This window comes from Protopterus annectens, chromosome 13.part0, assembly GCF_019279795.1.
Source record: "Protopterus annectens isolate FY-2018-M chromosome 13.part0, PAN1.0, whole genome shotgun sequence".
Taxonomy (NCBI): domain Eukaryota; kingdom Metazoa; phylum Chordata; order Ceratodontiformes; family Protopteridae; genus Protopterus; species Protopterus annectens.
The window spans coordinates 202,388,384-202,405,735 of record NC_056747.1 but is presented as its reverse complement, the minus strand read 5'-3'; the positions used below and the strand labels follow the sequence as shown (position 1 = coordinate 202,405,735).

The 17,352-nt window shown below is 38.0% G+C and overlaps 1 protein-coding gene across 1 annotated transcript in view; it reads left to right on the top strand.

The window, feature by feature from the left end:
* PEAK3 (PEAK family member 3) overlaps positions 1–12,680 on the top strand; it is a 269,285-nt gene extending 256,605 nt beyond the window's left edge. Inside the window, exons 3-4 of the mRNA XM_044090776.1 lie at positions 2,306–2,994; positions 11,401–12,680. Coding sequence (XP_043946711.1) covers positions 2,306–2,994; positions 11,401–12,462 — 1,751 coding nt within the window. The 3' untranslated portion in view covers positions 12,463–12,680. The remainder of the gene's footprint in view (positions 1–2,305; positions 2,995–11,400) is intronic.
* Positions 12,681–17,352: the final 4,672 nt, after the last annotated feature.

Below are 17,352 nucleotides of genomic sequence, written 5' to 3'. Positions count from 1 at the left end.
GGCCTGGGAAGAAAAGCTCCAGACGCATGTCTTTGGAATGTGGGAGGAAACCGGAATACCCAGAGGAAACCCATGCAAATGCAGGAATTGTATGCAGACTTCACAGAGAAGGCACCCCACCTGAGAATCGAACCACAGAACCTCTTGCTGTGTGGTGATAACATTAACCGCTGCACCACTGCACTACCCAGTGATCTAATGAAGAACACCTACAATTGACAATATGATGCAATGATACCACATTTTGCAAATACTGTCAAAATATGGTAAAATATGCATATCTCTGCAAGTTAGAGTAGCAGAAATGGTATTTGATAGTAAAAGAGATGAACAGAAGGCATAACATGCATGAGAAGGTTCATATATAGTATTGCCAGATGCCATATCATCCCTCGCCAGACATTTACTTCCATTTCTCATACTTATTTACCAGCAGCCATGCTAGTCATGCCTCTGTCATGGGCCAAAGAGAAGTATGCCAGGTTGCTTCCGTGTTTCTTGACTGCCTTTCTAAACTTGTGTGTCTGTTTCCTTTTAGAGATCAGAAATAAGAGAAATCAGATGAGATACGTGCATTCAGGGTGGTATGGCCATAGGAAAAAAAATGAAGTAATGCATTAGCAAATGACAAGTGTATAAAGCAAATTAAAGACAATGAAAAAATTCCTAACTGTTATCTTTTAAAAGTGAAACACATTGTGACTGAAGTGGGTTGCCAATATTCACTGACATCCTCTAACCTGTACAATTATGTTTATACATTCATAGGTTCATAGGTGTTTACTAGGCTAATGACCACAAGGGCCTTTTTAAGCCTAGCCATGCATTCCAAATCTCTGACAAGTTCTGATACCCTTGATAAATGTAAGAAGGGGCTTGGAAGATGAAACATTTACAAGCCAGGGCCTGGGAAAAGAACCATTTACAAATTGCCTGTGTCCGTTAGAGACATAGGTGCCAAACCACAGCTTAGCTGGGGTGTTCAAATAATGCAAGTTTTTTTCCCCCTACTCTTCAGCTGATGTAACTTATAAAATACAGAATTTGTCCACTATGGTACATTTGTGCATATGTGTCAAGTGTAGCTGCTACAGCTTCATAAATATATACACAACACTGACCTAATACCATATCAGGTTTTATACCAGTTGTGTTTGCAGTAAATGCTATGAGTTTTGAGAAACACAGCACTTAGGCAACAATTAATTTCTACTTCTTGATACACTTTGTAGAATTCAGCCAAATGTAAATTTGCCTTCCTCTAAATGGGCTCCATGGAAAAGGCAAATTGCCACAACCTCTTCACTTGGGTAGTGACTTCCCCCTAGATGACATCCTATTGACGACTCAATCCCTTAGGGGTTGACAGTCAAGTGGGGCAGAGGGCAGTCCATCATCATACTGCATAGACTTAACTACACCCTACACTTAGTTTCCCACCCCACCCCCGTCCCAAAGTCAGCAGAGTACATAGTGGTCTTTACATTGGCTGAGCATGTGCATTCCTGTTGGTACTTCTTCCCGGCAGGAAGTTCTATTTCCTCCATTGATGTTGTAAGGCCTGCTAGCAACCCACTGTCTTTCTCTACTAGTGGATGATTTCCAACACCCTGATCCCTCATCCTTCACTCTGTGATGAAGGCCAGCAGGCAATATTCCACTTACTCCTTCCTCTCCCAGCAAAGCTGTCCTTACTCATACTCGGGTCACCTGTGAATCACCTGTGCCTCAATCAATGTTCTGTTGCACATCCAATCATCAGGACAAGAACTATCTGGAAATAAAGATCCCTCCTTCAATATAAGTCAACTGTGATAAAGAAAGTAACCTGTTTTAACTCTATGGTTGGTTTCTTTCCCTCAGTATTTATTACAAATAGCTCCCCAAATGGTGCAATCTTGGCTGTGTGGAAAACCTGCTACAATTTAGCTGATTATATTAATTAAGAAGCCATGTTAACTACAGTATACATATAACTCATATAATTTAGCTGGTTATATTAATTAAGAAGCCATGATGACTACAGTATACATATAGCACAAATATGATTTAGCTGGTTATATTAATTTTGAAGCCATTTTAACTACAATGTACATATAACCCATATGCTTTAGATGGTTTTATTAATTAAGAAGCCATGTTAACTACAATATACATATAACACACATGATTTAGATGGTTTTATTAATTTCACCTTAAAATAACAACATTTGTCTTTCAGCTGTACTCTTAACATTAAAAAATGTTAATTTATTGATATGTATTTGTGTGATGATCTACCTTTTTGTTATTGTTTTCCTTTTAGGACTCGTGCGTTCCCAAATACAACCTGTAAAGAATCCTAGAAAAGTTGCAACGAAAGAAAGAACATTTTCTGAGGTCAAACTTGATGACTGCCAACCCCCACCTCTACCACAAAAGAAACTGATCAGAACACACTCTTTACCTCTTGGAAAATGGATAGGCATGCAATATGACAATCTTACGTATGGGGTCATGAAAGGAGAGCAGGGTTTCTATGCCCCCATACATAAAGAGGCAAACAACATGGAAATATGCACCTCGACACAGAACTTCAGAGAACAACACATGGTGCAAAAAAAAATCTCCACTTCATATAGTTTTGATTGTGGACTCTCAGACAGCCCAAAAAATATGTCAGAAATATCTTCAGCTGCAGTCCCCTCTCAGTTCAGCTTGCCATATCTAAACTTCTCCACACCAGATGAGCATCTAATTGCTTATTTTAAGGATTTTGGAGACAAAGATGAAGTATTTCAAAAAATGAATGAATGTCGATGGCATTTCCTGCATGAGATGACGTTAAAGCTCAGGGACTCTCTGTCCACGGAAAACAAATCAAATGTAGATCTCAGTCGAAAGAAGTGGTCTGATTTTAAGGTTCTTAACGGTGCACCAAGTTGTGAGGCAGGAGATGCATTTTATTATAATATTGATTGCATCTCTTGCTTTGCAAATTCCATTACAGCAAAGGTAAACTTTTTATTACTGTTACAGCCAAAGCAGCATTTTGTATGGTACAAGTAATCTGTTCCTTGCATTTATCAGGAACCAAATTTCTATAATGAAGTTTTATGTCTTAAACAAGCCTTTCTTTTACATATAAGACATGGGAATCATTAGTTTTGCATATGACTGCAAATCACTTAGCCATCCTGCAGGAAGGTTTGTCTCAAATAACCAGTGCAGAAATCATGGACTGAAACTAAATGCCAAAAAAATGCATTATTGTATCCCTTTGAAAGTAATCTACCCCAGGGAACAACCACATTAACAAATACGCCCCTTAGAGCTGACCCAGTTCTTCGGGATTTGGAAACTTATGTGGACAGTGACCTAACTTTTGACCAACATGTGTCTATTGTTGCAAGAAAGTCTTTCTATATTGTACACCTTATAAACAAAGGGATTGTGTATAGATCTAGGGCTGTCACCTCCCCCCTTTTTACTTAGCCCTCATTAGGCCAGTCACTGAATATAAAGCCTCCTTTGGCATACATATGTCTTGCTACTGGACATACTGGAGGGAAAGGTATGTATCTCAGAGAATTCCTCTTCTATGGAACAGACTTCCCATCCATGTGAAGTATCATAACTACAAATGCAGAAAACAGTTGCTAAAGTTATATCCTGCATGCAGGCCAGTGCTACAGCATCACATTTTAGTTAAAAATAAGTTTTTTTTTAATTTAAACTGTATCAAACTAGTTGCTAAAGTTAGACCACACACAGATCGCTACAATGCTCAGGTTTGACCGCAAATACAATACTGGCTTTTAAAAGCCAGTATAACACTAAGAGTGATCAGCACAATGGATGGTCATCAGATCACTCCAACACTTTGTGCCTGGGGCAGTTGCCCCTTTCACCCCACCCTAGCTATGCTACTGCAACATACCTCTTTTCACTAAGTTCAGGTTTGAACCCCATATGAAAGAAAATACCAATAACACAATTTCCTTTTCATATTTTACTGAGATCATAAAAATATTTGACATATATGTTAGTTTTCCCATTAATAATGAATTTGCCGGATAAACCTTTTTCCTAAACACTAATCTATACATTCTCCACAGAAGATATATTTCTTTCATTTCTTTACTCAAGCCTTCCCACTGCATCATAACTACATCATTTTTCTCAAATTTTATTCCTAGCAAAGACATTTAATTAATTGAAAAATACACCACTACCACCCCCAATTTTTGCCACATCACCCTAACCCTTATTTTTATCTTTATTCTACGTTTAAACATCCATTCTGACAAACCACTACCCCCTTCATCAATATTTAGTTCTTAGTGACTACAACTATATCATCAGCATATGTCAAAACAACCAGTATCACCACCTCCTGTTGCATCACATATCTAGCATATTTCATTTTATAAGCTACTTCGCTCGCTATCACATTCATTACCAATGTAAACAATATTCCATGCATGGGACATCCTTGTCTTATACCACACTTCATGCATATTGCTTTACTCAGCCTCCCCTTCGGTAACACTCTCACCCTATTATTTTGATATGCTAACATACACAGTCTCCTAATTCTATCACTTATTCCATACTTCTCCATAACATCCCGCAAATTATCATGTCTCACTGTATCAAATGCCTTGCTAATGTCACCTACCATAAGTTTCACATCTTCCCTTTTACTTATAACATCATCAACAATTTACTGATATCCCTTCCGTTTACATCATATATACTTTCTTCCATAATATCCAACATCCTTCCTTCCATTTTCCTCTGTATTATTCCCATAAACAAATTATAATCTGTGTTTTTAGTGTAATGGGGTCTCCATATTTTTATTTTATTCTTCCCATCTTTCTTCCATATAAATTTTAATACCTCACTACATAACTCTTCATAAACAAAACCTTCCTTCAACCATCCATTCAGTACATTTGCAAAATACCCTCTTTACCAGTCCATGTATTGCTTTTACATTCCATACCCAATATCATCTAGATCTCATACTGAATCAGCATTTACTTTCTTAAGTACTTCATCTAATTCACTAGTAGTAATTTCTTTTTGAAATTCTTCCTTAACTTGTTCTAGAAATGTCATTATTTTCCATATGGTGTAGTGCGATGCTCATAATTTCCTCTTATGTTCACTTACTTCTCTTTTTACATTTTCAGTTTCTCTCGTTATGCTAATATCCTCCATTACTATTTTATTCAAATATGCAGAAATCTCCTCCCATCTCCCTTGTAAATAATATCTCTGCCTCAACATTAATGTCTTAGTTTTTCTCAATTTATTTTATGTCTTTTTCTATATCATAATAGTTTCTTGTATTATTTTCTAAATTCTGCAATACATTTCAATACCTTTTCCCATTATTTCTCTTTCTTTCCATTCTTACATCATCTTGCAACTGAAAAACACACTTATTATACTTCTTTTTAAATTCAGTCCACCACTCATACCAGTTTTTATAGACATCCACCTTGGTTATATGATCCTTCCGTAACTGCAGTTATTTCTACAATCCAATTTCAATCCATAATTCCTCATTTATTCTTTTTATTCCCTTTCCTATTTTAATATATTCCCTTACATCCATTTCTTCCATCACCTCCATCCATGCTGCTAAATGGTCTGAAAAATCCATTACAACTGTATCACTATAGGTTCATAGGTGGTTCGTGGATGTATACTAGGCTAGTGACACTGGGGCATATATAAGCCTAGTCATGCATCCAAATGTATCCCAAATGTTTTCTGAGCCTTAGAGGTCATTTTAAGGAGTATATTTACATGCTAAACCTGGGGTGAATTTCCAAGTTCCCATCCCCTCTTCCACGTTACGCTTGAATAGGGTTAGGGAAGATCTCTGCTTCACGTGGATGAGAAGTCCGTTCCAGAGGAGGAGAATTTCTGTGGCACATACTTGTCACTCCAGTATGTCCTATTTATGTTGAAATCAAGGTTCAGGTCCCTAGATTGAGTAGTTCTGATGCTATTTGTTTTGTAGATGTGCAAAAGGTCCATCAGAGTGGGATCCAAGGATGCCTTATATGCCAGGCACAGATTGCCTCTCAACAGTCTTCAGAAACCGAGTATAGAAATAGGACTTTGAGGCAACCTGCATAAGACACATTGTTTACACCCCGTATTGTTTTGGTGAGGAACCTCTGTGGTAGTTCCACTTGCTACTTGTGCCTGGTCAGGTACATATGAAAGGGACATTCTAATGAATGACAGGTCTGATGAGAGCCGAGTACAGAGGAACTATAACCTCTTTGGACCTACAGGCCATGCCATTGCTTATGTTAAGCAACGTAGGATAATCTCCTTACCACCTTAGACATATGTTGATAAAAAGCCAGGTTACTATCCACATATGTCCCTAAACCCTGACTACTGGCTCCACTTTTAGGGGTGCATTATCAATAAGGTAATTTTCTAGGGTGGCCAGCTTCCCCAAGGGTACCATTATACATTTTTTGGCATTGAGTTTTAAGCCAGGCTTTGGCACCAGTCTTGCTTGGTAGATGACATAATCGTGCGGTTGCTGAGCTCTGAATGCAGTGTATCATTGTGTCTTTAAGGAGTTACTGCAAGCATGTGTAGTATGGAAACTATTTCAAAAAGAAAGAAATGACTTCTACTTTTTATACACATGTTAAGATGAACACCTAAAAGACGGACACCTTAAAGACATGAAAATAGACTATATTCAGAACTCAGTGACCGAATGTTTGCCCTGATAACGGAAAAGTACCACAGTTTCTTCTTCAGCTAGTTCACCTTCTTCCTCAGCCACTGTTGTCCTTCCTCATGTATGCTTTTTTCCTGTCTCCCCCTTTCCCCTTCTTCATTATTTACTGTTTATTCTTGACAGTCCATCCTAAGCTATCCCTTTTTTACACAGCCTGCATTCAGTCACACACCTTATTGCTGTATGTCCTTTATCATCACACTGGTTGCATTGTATCATATCACAATCTTTAATTAAATGAGAAAAGTCTCCACAAAGCAGACATGTTTTAGGCTGGCCAGCATATCTTAATGTCCCTCTAGGACCAGCCACAAAAATAAAACTTGGCAAGTGTTTTACCCTTTTTTTAACATTTCAAAGCAGCTTCCAATCTCAACCATCCATTCCATAAGTTTCCCTTATGTCTAACTTTCACAATGTTGTCAACAATTTCACACAAGCTCTGCATACAATTTTTAACGTCTTCTTCCAGTTAACCTAAACTGAAAAGTACACTAAGTTACTACCAGAAAACAAATAATTGCTCCATGGATAAATGTCCTGCTTTTTGTCACACAGTTCCAGAAATTTCATCATCGGTCCCTCAGATTCAAATGTTGACTCATAGAAAGTCTCTGTCCCTGTATGTATAAAAGACTGCATTTCTTAAGCTTTAAATCCCTCAACAGTTGCTAAATTGTCCTGTACATAATATCTACCTATTAGTCTCATTTTTTTTGTTTGTTTTTATGCTCGCAGTTGGCCTTCTCTTCTATTTAAAAACAGTTTTACTTACCGTTTGTTGCAGTTTTCCTTTTTTAACCGTTGTCACTACTGCATACATTTTAACTGCTGCAATCTCCACTAGCACAAAACTGGACACCTCAGTTCATTGCTGTTTTCCTGTTTTACTTTCTATGACTACTGCAGAAGTTTCCACTTCTGCATTCTCTGCTGCCACATCACCTGGTTCCTTTTCCATATTACCATCCTCAGCACCTCCAAAAAAATTATCATCTCCCATTTCAACCCATAAAACAGCAGAACTGTCACCTGGCTCATCCTGTTTGTTTATTTTCAACACATCATCATCCACAAGCCTTCAGATACGTTCTATCTGCACCAATCCAATGGACTTGCTTACTTCATTTTCTTTTGAGACAGCTAAATGCTGCTCATTTCTATCATCAATGCCGCTTTGTGACCTAAAAGGCTTTCCATGGTGTCGGCCACATGTTTGATCATTTAGTGTTCTTTGTGTCTTTGTGGTGTTATATGCTAGGACTCTAGGGGTGCATTCATTTAACCAGTAGCATACCAGTGTTAAAGGAACACAAAAGTATCCCTAAAGTGCTGTAAAACAAAAAAACTACTTTTAAAAGAATATTTTCACAACAGAAGACACTGGAAAAATCGTTGCTCACCACGAAAAGAATGCCTGAATCAGACCAGAATTAGAACATGAGATTTGTTTTGCAAATGTTCACATACTGTGCCTCCAATGGGAAACATTTACAAAACCTTACATAAGGTCTTATTTATCTGAAACAGGGTCCATAGTAATATACATATGACAAAGTAGCTATTTTTGTAGGATACCTACTGACTGAAAATGGAGTCATCAAATGTTAGTGAACTGTAGACCATCCATCAAAACTGCATTTAGCTTAAATCAGTAAAATTTCACATAAATTGTTTTCTATGGGGAATAGGCCCCTCATTCCCTCCTGTGCATAGAGCTTAATAGTATTTTTCTCTATTATGTAACAAACTTAAGGGGCTGCTAAAACTCAGGACAAACTGCAGTTTCCACAAAAACACACGATTGTTAATGCAAACATTTTGTTTTTAGTTGTAGGTTCCACAGATTAATTTGCAAAGAAGTCTATCTCTGGGCAAAGTAAACAGTACCATTTTTTTTACAAGATTTGACCTTAAAGTTTGGGGGCAAATTAAATGAAACTGACTGCTCTGTTATTGCACATTCACAGAATACCATGAAGTCACTGTACTCACAATTATCAAATATAATCACATCCTAAAGATCTTTCTTGAGGGTTTAAGCCTGTATAAACTACTATATGCTCAAGGAAGATTACATTCTTTCATGTGACTATATCTATGCACTTTGATTATACTCCAACCTCGAGATTATACTGTATACTCAATAAAGAAAGTTAAAACACGTAGTAAAAACTACATGGACACCACAGGGAATGTAGCACATAGTACACAACACTGTTGAATTTTATTGTAATTCAAAGGGCATATTCTGCTATTTTCTTAGTAGTTTTAGTGACTGCTTGCTTAGCTAGTATCAGCATATGAACCAGTAAAATTTCATAAAACAGAAATCTGCCATTAACCAGACATTATAGCCATTTCCCCCCATAGCTACCAACCATAATATTCTCCCAGTGGCTGCCCCAAAATCTGCGCAGGTAAGGGTAAATGGAAATCTTCCTTTAGGGGAGACCCTACTTGAGGCACGTGTTGCTGCTGGTTGCACACCTGCTTTGTCAATGACTCTAACCAAGACCCCAAAAAATTTCCTGAATTTCACAAAATTTGACCAAAAGGTGCACAAACAGACCTTTTTTTCTGTATTTATTGACACTTTTTTTGTAACAGGACTAAGCCCAGCTCTGTAGTATACAGGGATAAAGCTCTGACTACAACCCAGATGACTTGAGGTTAATTATCAGCTTATGCTGTGGAGAAGCCGGACAGAAGAGGATGGGAGTAAGTGGCCGATGTTGGCTTTCCTTTCCTGTAATATGGGAATGATGGTCCATTTAATTGCTTGGCACCAGCAAATGGAGGCTTGACAGCGATAAAGTTATAGCCAGAAAACATGGGATATGACCTTGGTACTCCCAAACTAGTGATGGTAACTCACCCTGTCTATGTGGGTACATGCAAGTACAGGCGTGAGCAGAGGAGACCCTCACAGCGATGTGAGCCCTCATACAGCCAGCAGGGAATGGGGGGGGTTAAGGCTTAACTGGATATGCCCTTGTTGTCCAAACTAATGAGATCATTTTTAGTTAAAGCCAAAGACAAACCAGAAAAAAGTGGAAGCAGCTGGGGGGCTGAGACAGGGAACTGATGGTCAGTTATGCCCTCCCTTATGGGTCCCTTGCTAGTTTGTAAAGAGGCAAGGTAGTAGAAGGCCAGTAGTCCCCAGACTGCTGTGGCACCTAACAACCTTCATGCCTTCCTGGACAATAGCTTCATCCAAGCTGCTCAGACTTCAATCACTGGCCACACAGCTATCAATAGGGGACAAATGGGTTTGGTTGGCATGTGGGAAGGCAAAAGGCACAAAGAAAAAACTATTCCAATAGGGCTTTGCCATGTGGTCTACCTTATAGTCCATTCTTTGCCTTTTAGTCTGTCCTTTCTGCTATAACCTTAACTATCTGCCTATAAAAATAATCAGATGAAATGGAAGTGACTTAGGAGTGAGTATTTAAAATGTTGTCATTGACAATCTACGTGAAAATGGCATGCTTATCATATTTGTGACAAATGTCACAGTGCCAGGAAACAAAGGTTACTGCAGTATTTTAAAGATTTATGGGCCGGTTATAAGGGAATCAGGAATAAAAAGATAAGCTCTTGGAACATCCTCAGACCAAGTATATTTGTGAAGTAAACATAAACAAGGAAACTAAGCTAGCCAAATGGAGCCAGTATGCATTTTATGCCTAAGGTGGTTAATGAGCTATCACTTAATCAGTCTGTTAATCTGCCTACTTTTTCCCCTCTCCACAAACTGTCAGTGAGAGGGTGCTGCATACTTTGGATGTGCAAAGGCAACTCAAGGTTTATGTGGATAAGACTAAGGCTATTAGAAAATCTGATCAATTTGTTTATTTTTATCCTAGATCCTTGGGACTTGCTGTATCCAAGCAAACTTTCTTGTTGGATTTCTAAGGCTCTTCCTTTTTGTTACACTTTTCACGGCAAAAGCCTTCCCTCTTCAGTCAGGGCTCATTCTACTAGAGCTGTGGCTTTTTCTGGTGCTTTTTTCAAGGGCTTAGATACTAATTCTGTTCTTGAAGCAGCTATCTGGCATTTGTGCATACCTTTACCTAGCACTACAAGTTGGATGGTATCTCTAGAGCTACGGCTGGTTTTGCAAGTGCCATTCTTCATGGCTTTTTAGGGGACTCTTCTGCTCCTTTCCCTCCTCCCACGTTTCCTCTTGACCTTTGGCACTCTCCCATATGTTAAGAATACTGCAGCAGTGAATGCAAGGACATCTACCATTATGGTAAGATTTTACACAACTGTACTTTTCTTAAGAATTCAAGTGACACGATTTTGGAACTTGTTAGAATCTACTGTTTTGCAAATAATAGTCGTATACGGTGCCTTAAATACGTTAACATTGCAAACAACAAATTATACAGATTTTAGTCAAGTTTAGTCTTATTATGGATAAACTTGACATTCGCCTCAAAATATTTTTTTATGCATTTACCCATAATTGTCTATAGACGTAATGATGCAGAAGTCATAGCTAACATATCTCGAATGCATATGAAATGCAGTATGATAAAACAGTGCATTGTATTTTCTTTTTCAGATTTATAGTAACATGACTTGTGCAATGTTGTTCCTTGTTTTATTTTGTTTTTTTGAACCAGGTCTACAAAGAGAAACCTGTACAAGAGCTCCCCATACAGAAAGATATGAAACCACATTTTAACATTCAGCAGATTTGTAATTATTTTTCCAATATCGTTATTGGGCAACATGAGCCTTCTGAAAAGTCAGTTTCCCATGAGGCACTTAGAGAAGATTGTTTTGGAAGAGAAGGTTTGGATATAGCCAGCAATGGGCATACAAGTGGTGAGAAGGAAACTGTTACAACTCATAATGTTGCTATCTCTCCAGTGGCCCCCTACAAAACCTTGGCTGAGTTTGTGAAGGAATCTGAGGATTTTCACATGTCTGAGCCTGATACCTATCAGCGTCATGTCTGCCTTCTACTTCTTCAGCTGTGTTCAGGAATTCAGCACCTAAAGTCCCAGAATATTGCTCATTGCAATCTGAAGCTTGAAAACCTACTACTGGTGAACTCCATAGTGCACAAAGACGGTGAGCAAGAAAATAATGGTGAATCCAAAAAGCCGCTGCTTCCTCGACTGATAATAAGCAACTTCTCCAAAGCTAAGCACATGTCAACGGCAGACCCAGTGAAAACATCCAGACTAGCACCAGAACTCCTACCAACATCTCAGTACAAAATGGCTGACGAATTTCAAGTGGGCATACTAATCTATGAACTTCTACATCTTCCAAACCCCTTCGAAAAGCTTTCCAAGCTGCGTCTGGAGGAATACCAGGTGCAAGAACTGCCACAAATCCAGCGCCAGTCAGTCTACTCTCAGGGTCTGCAACTACTGGTTCAGCATCTGCTGCACAACGACCCTCACAAGAGAATACATATCAACCAAGCAAAGCACATTCTGGATGCATTACTGTGGGGGCCACGTATGCCACTAACTAAGGAACAGCCCACTTCTTATTTGCTAATTCAGCACTGGTTGGAGATAAAAAGAACATTACTAGTGCTGAAATTTGCAAACACAATTATGGACACCGGAAGTATGTTAGGGCTAGAAGACTGGTTTTGTTGTCAGTATTTTACCTTTGCAACAGCTGATACAATTTATAATTCAGTAAAGTTTCTACAGAAGCTGTAGTACACAAGTGATGCTTTTCCTCATATCTACCCACTGAAAAAGTTGTGCCTTACATAATATATTCCATGTTGGTCTTACAAAAATATATGTCAGTCATACAAAGCAGCAAGACATTTCAAATTGGCCATTAGAAGTGTTCCAGTGTAGCAATGTTTGCTCTTATGTGTCTTTGAACATTTCTTATAATTGTTAAACATTGTCATACAGCATTTTTGCAAGCAATAGCTAAGGAATTAAGAAAATTAGGAAATAGTAACATATTCTCTGTTTATTTTATAGGCATGCATGATCATTCCCTAAGTATATGTCCAACTGCAGATCTTAGCTAACTTATTGCCTCTTTTTCCACTTGTCATATGAATTGTCTTATTTATGTTCCTCTGCTAATGAGATCACAAATGTTTGTTGTTTTTCACTGGAAATCTGTATATATATATATATATATATATATATATATATATATATATATATATATATATATATATATGGTACCTGAGATGTGACAAGCCATTTGATCGACACTCAGTTGGTCGACAGTTCATTTGGTCAACAGGCAGATTTGCCCCCCTCCCCAATGTTGTGCGACCCTGGAGTTGATATATGTAGTTAGGGGGGGTGTGGGGGGCACAGCCCCCCACATAAAACTGCTTGTCGACCAAATGAACTGTCGACCAAATGAGTGTCGATCAAATGGCTTGTCGACCATCTCAGGTAGATCCATATATATATATATATATATATATTCTTGAGCACTCCAGATTCCTCATGCACTTCCCCATTTGTATTAATTTCTAACTAAATAAGATTTAGAATACAATGACTGAGAAATCTAAATCAGCTTTATTTCATTTATTTTATTTTATTTTATGCTATTTGTATTTAGCATTTGTTAGGGGTACAGCACAGATCACAAATGAAACCATTTCTGCCATTTAGTGCACGGCTACAGATGCATAATATGGTAGTACCTATAGATACATACTTTCAGGCCTTGATATCCTGAAATAGCTGATGCTCCCCCTCAAGTTCTATGTACCCTCTTCCTAGGAGTGTGTATAATGGCCATCCTTAAATGATGATAGAAATGTAAATTGGAAATGGTGCGTAATCTGCAGGGCTGGAAATTGGAGGGTGATATTTTTTCAGCTAAATTCCTACAGTGTCCTAAACATTGTCAGAACGTAGCCACGTGCACCCAGCTCAGTGTGAATATGAGCCTTAAGTTTGTTTTGAAACCCTGTGGGCTGTTGTACCTTAGTTTTTCATGTCAGGTCAGCTCTGCACTGGTTCAGCTTCTGATCCACACATGACAGCCGTGGGAGGGGTACTGGCTGCACTGACCTCCCACCATTCTGGTTACCAGGCCTGTATTTGAACCTTGATCCATGGTAGCATAATCAGAGCCAACACCTCTAAGCCAGTAGAGCCGGCATCAGTGAAAGAATGGGGTTAATGAACAGCGAGACGTCTTAACAAAGTGCTTGTGCAGTGTGTCTCCTAATTATTGTATGTACCACAGAAAACTGTATATAAGATTACTTTCTGAAGAAAGTGGTTAAAAAAATCGCTGATACCATGTAAAATAATAACATCAAATAAAGAGTATGTTAATGATTCTCTGGCGTAGCAGCTAGTTTTTTCTTCACAAAACAATCGATTCAGGACTCATAAACACACCTGGATTGAGAGTTATCAGATCAGGAGGGAGGAATATTTGAGCATTAATTTCCTGCAAAAGATGGGAAGGATTGTAGTCACTGGTCTTAGATGATGATTAATGGAAGATGAGTGTTTATCAGCCATCTGCAACTTTAGTAGAAGTAAAAGGTTGGACAGATAATGGTACGAGGCAAGAGTTTAGCTAAGCATATACCATGTTAAGTTTTGGTGTATAAATTCATTTTTAAGGTGATAACAATTTGCCCAAGGTAAGGACGCCAAATATCCCAACTTCGAAAATGTAAATTAAATTAAAAGTTACAAGTGAGCCAGTAAAAGAAGTTCTGTGTCCTCAGAGTTTTGAGCTATGCTACTAGCTAGAGAACTAGAGAAATAAAAAAAGTTTCTAATGGAACAATGCTAGCCTATGTTCCTCACTGTTAAGTCTGTATTTAGAATACAAGCACCACAGAGAAAATGGGAGTTATGCTGGAGTTGTAGATAGCAGCACAGGAGCTTGGTGTATAAATTACATGTTTTGTGCTACTACTCTGCTGAGAAGCTCACAAGTCCTTACATTTATATATATATATATATATATATATATATATATATATATATATATATATATATATATATATATATATATCCTGTCATCAGAAAATGTAATCAATTAAAAATGACAACAGGAAAATAGACAGAGACACCCCCCCCCCCACACACACACACACACACACACACACACACACACACTTCTGTTGTGACTGCTATCTATTTTTGAAGTTTGGATTGAATTCTTTTGGAAGAACATTATGAAGTGACTACTATCAAGGTACATTTTTTGCCAGGAAATGGATGCAACAGAAAGAGCTACAACAGAAATATACCTCTGATTTACCCCCCCCCCCCATCCCCACAAACAATAGTCTCAAATGGATTGTTTTCTCTGTGTCAAAACTCCAGATAAGTAACCTTGATAAAATGAAACTGTTTTAAATTTGTCAAGTATAAATAACTTTATTTAGTCAAAGTTTATGATTAGCGAGCTCTGTGTATGAATCTGTGAGGGTGCAGCATTTGTCAGATGTTCAGCACAATCTAAACTCCTACTGGTCCCAAGATCCCTAAGCGACAGAGACATTACTGTCATATGAACATTAAACAGTATAGCTAGTATTCTTTCTGTTGATTAAATATCAAGTTTCACTTAAAGATTTTGATTTATGAATATTCTTTTTTCAGAAATGATTACAAAAATGTCAAATATGGTTAATGTATATCATCAAAAGGTACAAGTTTAGTTACTGCTTGTTCTGGTTTAAAAATAAATGCATCTATTTCTTGTTATATTTTCCCAAATTTCATACATTCAGTTTAGGGCAGCATTTAGATTAAACACCTGACGTACCATGGAGAAGTTCAGAAATTTGGTGTTCTGTGCCATGTGACATGAAATGAAAATGTATGACTGCCATTTGTGTATAAGAACTGCATGTTTCTAGATGTGTAAAAACAAGGACAGTAGCATTAGCCTTATAAAATGATTTATTGCCGGAAATATCATATACCCACAAGCTACACACCAGTCTTGTCATATGTGGACAAATGTACAAGTGTTAATTGTAGAATGAAGGTGCTGGAATTATGATGTTGCTGCGAGACACAAGAACACAAATCAATTAAAATGTGAGAACATGATTTATAACAAAAGGTAAAATTGTTAAGTCAATGTCATGGCATAGGAGGATGAAGCCCTGATTATGACCAAGGTGTGAGCAGTGGGCTGAAGAACTTGGGTTGGAATTAGATGGCACAGTTTCGAGCTTGTACACCTAATGGGGGGTGACGTTTGTCATACCACAGTTTTGACAGTCCTGGTGGCTGTAGAATAGCCAGGGGTCAGTCTGAGGCATAAAGGGACAAGAGGGAGGAGCCATAAGAGCCATTTGTTTCACAGTAAAGGGTAAAACTGCCGAGTCAGCTTCATGCCATCGAAGGATGAAGCTCTGACTATGAACAAGGTGACCCAAGTTTGAGTAGCGGGTTCAAAAACTTGCGATGGAAGAAGTTATCATTATTCCTGACTTGCCAACCAAGTAGGGAGAGTTGTGTCTTTTGTCATACTAAATCCTGGTGGCTATTTAGTAGCCACAGATGAGGTCTGGACACAAAGAAAGAAGTTGGAAGAGATAACCTGCCAGAACATGAGTCTGTAGCAACATGCCTATTTTGAGGCCCAGTACTCTAGATATTCCACAGCTTCCTCTTAGGTCACCAATGAGGGAGGGTTTGATGAGAAAAACAAAACTTCTCTTCTGTGAAAGCTCTGATGTGCTTACTTATGTTAAATGAATATAATATACAGCAATTATATACACAAGAAAAAGAGTGATCTGCCAGATGCTACTGGGGGAATGCAGGGGGGGGGGATCTTGAAACAAGGTAAAATTAGCACACTTATATAAGCAGTTTGTAAAAAAAGTAGTGTGGCAATACTTGTGGAGTACTAAGCATTGACCTGTGGATTTACCTATGTCAGAAGCCTACTTGTGGGTTTACTTGGAAGTATCCAGAACCTAATTCGGACGGAGCAGTGGTGCAACGGTAGCATTGTCACCTCACAGCAAAAGGTTCTCCGGTTCGATTCTTGGCTGAGGTGCCTTCTGTGCAGACTCTGCATGTTCTCCCTGCATTCGTGTGGGTTTCCTCCCACATATAAAGACATGTGTCTGGACCATTTCTCCCCAGGCCTCTGCTGAAAATTGGCTTCGTTCAAGTCAGACTTTCCCAGTAAACAAATAATTCTGGGCATGTGAAGCAGCCTGACCAGTGCTGCAATGTATGAAAACTCTAAGGAATTTTGGTATTTCATTAGCAGACTTTAAAACTGGACTGACAAACCCACAACTGGAATGTAAGCAAAAAGTGTGCTTCTTTTCATTTTGTTTTTTTTAGGTTGACATTTATCTTAGATCTTGCACTTTAAATATATATATATATATATATATATATATATATATATATATATATATATATATATATATATATATATTTATATACATACATCGTACAGAATACCAAAACTGTAAATAATGAGATGAAAAGACAGCAAAGTAAAAATACAGAAAGTGCAACATTTCAAAAGTTGAAAGAATGAAGAACTTACTGCGTATGTCCGACAACACTTGGATGTAAAGAATGGAGATTGAAGACAAAACAAGAGATATTACA